The following is an 8950-nucleotide window of genomic DNA, read 5'->3' on the forward strand; positions in this document are numbered from 1 at the left end:
CGATCCGTCAAAGTGGGCCTCGCGTGGGCGGGAACAAAGAAACGAACGCGGGAGCCCGGTGCGCGGGCGCGCGCTCTCCGCAGGCTGGTTGAGCGAGCGGGAGAGGCCTGGGGCACGTGCAGACGGGAGCCCCGCGAGTGGCGCGCCGGGGATGTGAGTGCCCCTTGCCCTCTACGGCACCTAGCCCCCTCCCCGCCCACTGCCTCCGCTTTTGCATTTTTACAGTAATCCGACCGGGCCCGCGCCCCTCCTCCCGTCAGCCAGCGAAAGAGGCCGTTTGGATCCCGGTCAGCCTGACTGCGTTGGCCGCGATTCCGGCCGATTGGCTAGGGAGGCCCGCCGCGCCCCCTCGGCCCGCGCGCCTGTAGCGGCAGCGGAAGAGGCGCCCGCGCAGCGCCGCGCCGCTGTCCGGAGGGGCCAACGCGCGCCCGCTTCCTGTTCGGCTGCTTCCAGCCAGCTCGAGGACAAAACACGCGTGCGCGCGACGAACGGCAGGGCGCGCTCGCCGCCTCAGCCACCGGCGTTGGGCGCAGTCCGCCTTTTTCCGGAGCAGCGCGGCCCCGGTGCCAATCGATAACGGCAGCTCCGCACTGGGGGACCGAGGGCGGAAAAAGGCGGGGTTGACGGCTCTTTGCTGGGAGTGGGCTGGACCGGACGCCAGAGACAAAGGCTCTCAAGGCAAGAGGGGCTGTGACGCTGCTCGGGATTTTTGACCCAGGACTTTTCGCCCCTTCGTTTTTCTCTTCTGACGCTCTTTTCCCAAGCCCGCGTCCCTTCACCCGCGACCTCGCTCCTCAGCGGAAGGGCCGCGATGGAGGTCCCGCCCCGGCTTTCCCATGTGCCGCCGCCATTGTTCCCCTCCGCTCCCGCTACTTTAGCCTCCCGCAGCCTCTCCCATTGGCGGCCGAGGGCGCCGCGGCAGCTCGCCCCGCTCCTCCCTTCGCTCGCTCCCAGCTCTGCCCGGCAGGGGGCGCGCCGGGCCCAGCGCCACGTCACCGCCCAGCAGCCCTCCCGATTGGCGGGCGGAGCGGCTATAAAGGGTGGGCGCAGGCGGCGCCCGGATCTCTTCCGCCGCCATTTTAAATCCAGCTCCATACAACGTTCTGCCGCCGCTGCTGTCGCGACACGGATTGCACGCCAGCGCTTCCCGGCCGACAACTCAGCCGCTATGGAAGACATGAACGAGTACAGCAACATAGAGGAATTTGCAGAGGGATCTAAGATCAACGCGAGCAAGAATCAGCAGGATGACGGGTACTGCACGCTTTTCCTCTTCCCCCCCTCCCCCAGCGCTCCGCATGCGCCCCTTCGTCCCTCGGGGGCCGCGCGCTGCCCCTGTTCTTTCCCCAAGTCGATTGCCCGCTGGGCCCCACTAGGTTGGAGGGAAGAGGAAAGTAGGAGACGGAGGTGGGGCGGTGACTCTAGAGGCCCGCGGAAAGTGGGGGAAGGGCGGAGGGGTTGGAGGCGGAGAGCGGCGGCGTCTGTGTCCCGAGTGCGCAGGCGCGCGTGGGGCCCGAGGGGGAGGGGCCGGCCTCGCTGTGCCCCATGCTGCAGCTGCAGCCGCCTCTTCATTGTGTCTGTGTTACGGTTCCGCGCAGTTTTCAGGGGGAGGATTTAGGGAACTCCTGGTTTGGGAACCTGTAGGCGACTGGTACCCAGATCCCCAGTACGTGTGATGATGAGTTCTTTAGGTGGAACGTTGGCTTGATAGTTGAAGAAGTCGGTGAGCCTAAGTTGTGTGGGATCAGTATAGAAAGTTGGATTTTCTAGTCGGGAACAATCTTTACCACGTATTGTTGGTCTCGTTTAAACTTGGCATTGTGCAGTGAGGAGAGCAAGGTGTCCACCGTTTTGAATAAGTGAGGAACTTGGGGATCTTTGTGGTCTTTTGTTCGTGTGTGTCTGTAAACGGGTTAAATTATTTGTACATAAGGATGTATTTCCCCATGCTTATTTTATAGTTTTATTTCGTAAATTTCGTAATTTCAGAATTTAAGTAATCGTTGTAGTTGCTGCTAACCTTAAAAAACAACTTTTATTTCTAGTAAAATGTTTATTGGAGGCTTGAGCTGGGATACAAGCAAGAAAGATCTGACTGAATATTTGTCTCGATTTGGGGAAGTTGTAGACTGCACAATTAAAACAGATCCAGTCACTGGAAGATCAAGAGGATTTGGATTTGTGCTTTTCAAAGATGCTGCTAGTGTTGATAAGGTAGGAACATGTTTCGCATTGTGGTGCTTTTGTGTGTTTCTTGCAAATTGTTCAGAGGGTTTCTTGTATGTTGTCAGATTAAATAAATCTGTCTTCTAGGTTTTGGAAATGAAAGAACACAAGCTGGATGGCAAATTGATAGACCCTAAAAGAGCCAAAGCTTTAAAAGGGAAGGAACCCCCTAAAAAGGTTTTTGTGGGTGGATTGAGCCCAGATACTTCAGAAGAACAAATTAAAGAATATTTTGGAGCCTTTGGAGAGGTGCGCTCTGCTTTTACGTTTACGTGTATTTTCATTTGATATGTTTATATAATGTTTATCCCTGGCCCAGTTCTTATAGAGCAAACTCAGGTTGGATGAGGGTGGGATTAAATTATTGCTCAAGTCCCTTCCAGTCACCGTACCTTAATCAGTGCTTTCTGTGTTATAATGGAAACTAGTGTCTAATGGAAACTAATTCAGCAAAAAGATGGATGCTTTGGCGTGGTTAGGGTTTGGATTTATTAACTAGTGGCATCTGTGGGGTAAGAAATGGTATTAAATAAGGTTTTACTCTCCCTTCTCAATGCTCCATAGATGAAACAGATGACTCTAGTTTGATGTGGATAATAAAGCAGTAGTTTATACAGAAGTTATTCTGTTAGAATGACATGTTAGGTTGAAGCTTGAAAAGGACTTGCGGCATTCTAAAACATCTTGGTAGCTTTTTACCATTAGTGGGTGACCTTGAGTGTGTATCTTGATTTCAGATTGAAAATATTGAACTTCCCATGGATACAAAAACAAATGAGAGGAGAGGATTTTGTTTTATTACATATACAGACGAAGAGCCAGTAAAGAAATTGTTAGAAAGCAGATATCATCAAATTGGTTCTGGGAAGGTAAAGCCATTTTGATTATAGTAAATGAACAATATGCTTTTTTTTTTTTCTTAAAGTGAAATTTCTCAACCTGTTTTTGAGAAGAAAAACAATGGCTTGACATTAGAATATTGGTAATAATTCTGTTTGCTTTTTAAATTTTGTTTTTAGTGTGAAATCAAAGTTGCACAACCCAAAGAGGTATATAGGCAGCAACAGCAACAACAAAAAGGAGGAAGAGGTGCTGCAGCTGGTGGACGAGGTGGTACTAGGGGTCGTGGCCGAGGTGAGACTTAATTCCTGGGCAGTGACTCAATGCTGTAAGCTATAAACTGCGGAATATGAATAAGCCCATAGGAAAGTGAAGCCAAATTTAAACTGTTACAACATGGAAACTGCTCAGCTTAGTGGGTGGGCTTTTGTTTTTACTGGTTTCCACCTCTTCAAAAATGGCCACTCTGTCATTACTGATGGGAAAATAACACCATTAAAGGTAATTAAGATTACACGGAACACTTTGGTGTGATAGGTTTTCTAGGGCAGGAGTCCTTGTTTTAAAGATAAACACTCTGTCTTCTCCTTTGTCCTGATTTTTCATTGAATTTAGGAAGCCTGATACTGGCACAATTGGACTTTCTGCCCCCTTTTTTATGCCAACTGTAATAATACTTTCTTGGTCAGATAGCAATATAGGTATCCATTCTGCCTTTTTAAGATTTGCAGAGTGAGGGACAGGAACGCATCATTTTATGTTAGGATTGGGGGTCAGAAGTTGTTTCCTAACAATCATTGTGCATTGTTTCAGGTCAGGGCCAAAACTGGAACCAAGGATTTAATAACTATTATGATCAAGGATATGGAAATTACAATAGTGCCTATGGTGGTGATCAAAACTATAGTGGCTATGGCGGCTATGATTATACTGGGTATAACTATGGGAACTATGGATATGGACAGGGATATACAGACTACAGTGGTAAGAATATTTAACTTAATTTCATAAACCAATGGTACTAAAATTCAGTGTTTAAAGTACAATCCCATTCTGAGACTCTGTGTGTGTGGGTGTTTCCTATTTCTTGAAGTGTTTGGAGTTAAATTTTTGAGACATTTAATAGTCATAGGGGCTTATACAGAGACTTCAGTCATTACATTCTGGAATGTGATATGTGACTAGTTTATAATGACTTTTTAAGTTTCTGGTTATTTTAATTGCCATGGAGGATTTTGCATATTTAATGGTTTTTAAATGTACAGTGAAACCATTTCATTAAAAGCTAAGCATAATTTTTTGTTTTTTCAAAATAGGCCAACAGAGCACTTACGGCAAGGCATCTCGAGGGGGTGGCAATCACCAAAATAATTACCAACCATACTAAAAGGGGACGTTGGAGAAAACAGGTGTGTATAAGAGTTCAAGACACCAGTGGAAATTCTAATTTAATTTAAAGATCAATAGACAAATGAAAATAAGTGAAAACAAAATATCATGTAGCCTGTTTTTACTAAATTGTTAATTTTTTACTTGCTTTATGAACCTGTTTTGCCTAAAGTGTCTATAGATCTTTAACTTTAAAGTTTTATCTCACTTTCTTTAGTATTACAGAAAAACTTAAGAGTTTTTCTGTTTGCTTTGTGTACCAGGTGGTCTAGAGGAATAATTAAACTTTTTTAGAACTATTAACAGGTAAAGTACTGAAATGGGTACAACTTAAGGAAAACAGGAATGTTGTCTTCTAACTCTGACATTATACCTTGTTTGTACCCGCCAGCGGGAACTTCATTGCAGGCCGTGTGTCACCCTGACCACGTCTATCTCTGGGGGTCGCACGTTGCGGGCAGAGCGCAAGGCATACACCAGAAAACGCTGTCCTGTGGTATGGTCTCTTCCAACTTCATGTACCAGCGTAAAGATTAAAGTGGAAAACTTCAGACTTTGGCTTCTTTTTTAATCTTTTTGAAGATTAAGTGTCTAAACTTAACTTAAATGGTTTTTTACAGGAGTTAAAGTACATAAATGCCTTTTTACAGCTTAATCATTTTGGTCTTCTGTTTAGTGTTGTATTTCAATTGTGGAGCCTCATTTTAAGTGTTCATTCTTTAAGATTTAATGCTTGCTTTTTCTTTTTATAGCTAATAGTGAAATCTACAAACCAAAACAAGAACTTTAAAATCTGGGATACAAATTAAAGATCATATGCACACAGAAATTTGTTTTCTTGCAATACAAGCCTATTAGAAATTCATGTTTGTAATAGCATTTTACGTGGCTTACTAGAGATGTTTCTAGTAGACCTTGAACCTAGCACAGTTCAACCTGTGAATATGGGAAGACTGCATTCCCAGATTTTCTAAGTAAATTTTACTTTAATATCATTTGGGAACTCCAGGGTGAATTTATTAATTACCTGAACTGCGTTTTGCCAGTGAATTTGCATGTGATCTTTAATTGAAGAAAAGAATAAAGTGAGAACTTAAAACAATTCATGAAAGTGGACCTTTGAAAGCTTGTCAGAGTTGCACAAATCTAATTGCCATTTTGTTTTTGTTTTTAGGAAGAGATTGCTAAAGTAATCCATCTTGCAGGACGACATTGAAGATTGGTCTTCTGTTGATCTAAGATGATTATTTTGTAAAAGACTTTCTAGTGTACAAGACACAACTGTGTCCAACTGTATATAGCCGCCAATTAGTTTTTGTTTTTACTTTGTCTTTTGCTACCTGTGTTACGACTCGACGTGGATTTGTGTTTATACAAATTTTATTTGTATGATTTCATGTTAAACCTCAAATAAATGCTTCCTTATGTGATTGTTTTTCTGCGTCAGGTACTAAATAGCCCTGTAAAAGTGTAATTTTAAATAAGCAATAATTAAGGCACAGTTTATTTTGTAGGGAGTGTTGATCCATAGGGAGAAACTGTGGTCCTTTACAAATAGCCAGCTACAGTGTCTACTCTGTTCTCTTTTTGTTAGATGTATTCTATGTTCTAAGGCTTCATTTCCCTGTTAACTGAGGCTTCCACATACCTTTAAGTAATGTTGTTTTCTCTCTGTATATCTGGAGGCGTTGTCATGGAAGTTTCTGTGGCGTAGTTACAGTGTTGTGATGAGTGGAAGCTTTCTAGTAGACCGTAAGTCTTCTGGTTATGTTTTGAAACGTGACTTTTTAATGGCACAAAGCATGCTGGTAGCTCCTGTTATGAATAGGAAATATTTTGCTTTGTTCTTGTCTCTGGAAAGGCATTTGTTATGACTTGCTGTATTCAGTGGTCTGCTAGAAAGAGCTTTGGCTCATCATAATACCATAACTTTGTTTTCTTGATTAAACTGTCTAAATATAACCAGGGGAAAAAACACTTGAACTGTGTTATAGGAGCCACAGTTTAAGAATATCAGATGTAATTGCATTTAACACAAGGATTTTGGCAAACAGGTATGAAGTTACTAAAGTTTGAGCAAAAGTTAGATTAAAATATATGACGTAGTGGATGAGTAACTAAATTAATTGTATACTATCGTGTTGGTATTATGTCACAGCAAGCACCAAACTGAACAAAATGTTTCTGTTGGGGCATTTTTAGGAAGCTGTACTGGGTCTTAACTGTTACGTGGTGTGAGTTCTTAGAAAAAACCATGGCAGTAAGTTTCATCATGTTTAGCGCAGTTAGTGCATGAGCTGAATAGTTAAGCATATCCATGTTCAAACGTAAAAGGAATAGTGGGGAAAGGTATCCCTTAAATCTTATGTAAATGCAAATCTAAGTGTGACCAAGTCATGTCATTACAACAGATCTTCTGGTGCATTAAAAAAAAAAAGTTTTAGCTCTAGATTTTGGAGGATGTCCTGGATAAATTCAAGTTTTGAATTTTACATTCAGTGTAGTTACTGAATTTAAGGTTTTCGTTTTCATTTCTGTGGTTCCATGTTAGCCATTAGGATTGGCATACATGGTCACATGTGGAATAGTTGACCTCACCTTAAAGCAAGTGTAAATTTTTTTATGCTAATGAACCTGCCTTGTTTTATTTGGTGCCTGCAACTTTCTTTGTTCCGATGATGTTTGTACTTGCTGGGCTATCAAGTTACAATGCTTTTGGCCTTTTGCTCCTGTTTTGCTATTTGACCTTACACCTAGGCCAAGTACCAATGTTGGCTATTGTAAGGGATTGTTTGATTCTTTCAACATGCAACCTTAGGGAACAGAAAGGAGATTTTCATTTTAAGTTATGTTGTCAAAGTCAGTAGGTGCAGTGTCTTTAGGACAGTGAATCCTGTAACTTCAAATTTATGATTAGGTGACAAGTTGAGATTGTCCTTTCCCTGATCAAAAATGAATAAAGGCTTTTTAAACAAAATCCAAACTCTTCAGTCAAGTCTTGATATACATGACTTTGAAGAAATACTACATCTAGAGATTATTGTCTGAGGTCTTTTAGAAAAACTGAAGTACCTATGACAAACATAATTAACGTGTATATTCTTAAATATGCTTCCTGAGTTTTGAGCAAATTCTATGTGTTAATACTTACCCTGAAAGAAACCTAATTAGCAGTTTTGTTGACACATTAGTATTCTGTAGTCTGATGGCTACATTTACAAGATTAGGGATTAAGAGTTAAAATGTCATTGGGATACTAACTTGGATAAGCAGAGCATTTATTTCATTCTCTTCCATGCATCTTTTTCGTAATGGTGACAGTAACTGGAGACTTTGCCAATCTTATAAATTTCAATACAAAGAAACCTGAGAAATTAATTGCTATATGTTGCAAGTATTTGATAGTATGTCCACCACAGGATACTATGTTTCACCTATTAAAAAGGTGATTCAAGGACACTGCAATTATAATTGCATTTTTAAATGTGATTTTATATAAACTGCAATTTTTAGTTAAAGGTGTGTGTGTATGTGCGTTTCTGCCATTTGAATTGCTCCTAGTATTAAGCGAAGTCAGGAAATGTCATTCTGTAAAAATCTCTCAAATTTTCCAACTTAATAGAATTGCCATCTACTGTGGTCTCAACTTTCTGAGCAAAAGCAATACAACTTTGTTTTCATGTAAAGTCATTCAAAAGTGTATTGCCATGGGCTTCCCTGGTGGCGCAGTGGTTGAGAGTCCGCCTGCGGATGCAGGGGACATGGGTTCGTGCCCCGGTCTGGGAAGATCCCACATGCCGCGGAGCGGCTAGGCCCTTGAGCCATGGCTGCTGGGCCTGCGCGTCCACAGCCTGTGCTCCGCAATGGGAGAGGCCACAGCGGTGAGAAGCCCACATAATACAAAAAGAAAAAAAAAGTGTATTGCCATAAAAATGGGCTGTTCCTTTAGGATTGGTTGAGGTTTTATATTTGTCTTGAAATAGTCAGATGTGGGATTTCAGTGAGTTTTGGTTGAATAGAAAAAAGTGGAAACTTTGACTTAACCACTGTTTTATAAACTGTAGGAAAGAATACAGTGGTATTCTATGGATTAGAGGGTAATGCTGAACATCCTAAGGATTGTTACTTTAAGTGGCAGTTTAATTCCTGACCTTATTCTTTGGTCTACTCATTCAAGAGGAGTACCCCCATTTGAGGAGGTACATCATGATCTCAGTGTGATTGGGGAAGGGATATTCAACAGTCTGTGATTTGTTACCTAAATCTAAAAATTTCTAATAACAATGCTCAAGATTTTGGTTTATCAAAGACTAGCATGTGTTATAAATATGAGAAACACTGTACTGCAGACAGGTTTTCTCATACTGTTCCAATGGTTATCTCCTTTTGAGAATCTGACTAAAATGAGTTTTCTTAAGACAAATCATGTCTACATAAATGTAGTCTCAAGAAAATTATAAACTACTTTTGAAAGCTAGTTTAAAAGACTCGAAGT

General features: G+C 42.1%; 1 protein-coding gene across 4 annotated transcripts; it reads left to right on the forward strand.

Annotated features, from left to right (window-relative positions):
* Nucleotides 1-54: 54 nt before the first annotated feature.
* On the forward strand, nucleotides 55-5890 carry HNRNPDL (heterogeneous nuclear ribonucleoprotein D like). Of its 4 annotated transcripts, none has more exons than XM_082632484.1 (8): nucleotides 61-1254; nucleotides 2046-2214; nucleotides 2314-2475; nucleotides 2964-3095; nucleotides 3246-3360; nucleotides 3880-4050; nucleotides 4383-4475; nucleotides 4847-5890. In XM_082632484.1, exons 1-7 carry the CDS (start codon nucleotides 812-814, stop codon nucleotides 4451-4453), a joined length of 1263 nt encoding a protein of 420 aa, XP_082488610.1. In that variant the 5' UTR covers nucleotides 61-811; the 3' UTR covers nucleotides 4454-4475; nucleotides 4847-5890. The 4 variants fall into 4 exon arrangements, with proteins under 4 accessions (XP_082488612.1, XP_082488613.1, XP_082488610.1 ...); XM_082632485.1 differs by having other exon boundaries at nucleotides 62-1254; nucleotides 5630-5890; XM_082632486.1 differs by lacking the exon at nucleotides 3880-4050 and having other exon boundaries at nucleotides 55-1254.
* Nucleotides 5891-8950: the final 3060 nt, after the last annotated feature.

The sequence above is a fragment of the Mesoplodon mirus genome (assembly GCF_964341445.2).
Source record: "Mesoplodon mirus genome assembly, chromosome: 2".
NCBI classification, from domain to species: Eukaryota; Metazoa; Chordata; class Mammalia; order Artiodactyla; family Ziphiidae; genus Mesoplodon; species Mesoplodon mirus.

Coding starts and splice junctions, on each gene's coding strand:
- HNRNPDL (XM_082632484.1), top strand. CDS start 812: ATGGAGGTCCCGCCCCGGCTTTCCCATGTGCCGCCGCCATTGTTCCCC. Junction 1,255..2,045: donor AAGAATCAGCAGGATGACGG/GTACTGCACGCT, acceptor TTTTATTTCTAG/TAAAATGTTTATTGGAGGCT. Junction 4,051..4,382: donor GGGATATACAGACTACAGTG/GTAAGAATATTT, acceptor TTTTCAAAATAG/GCCAACAGAGCACTTACGGC.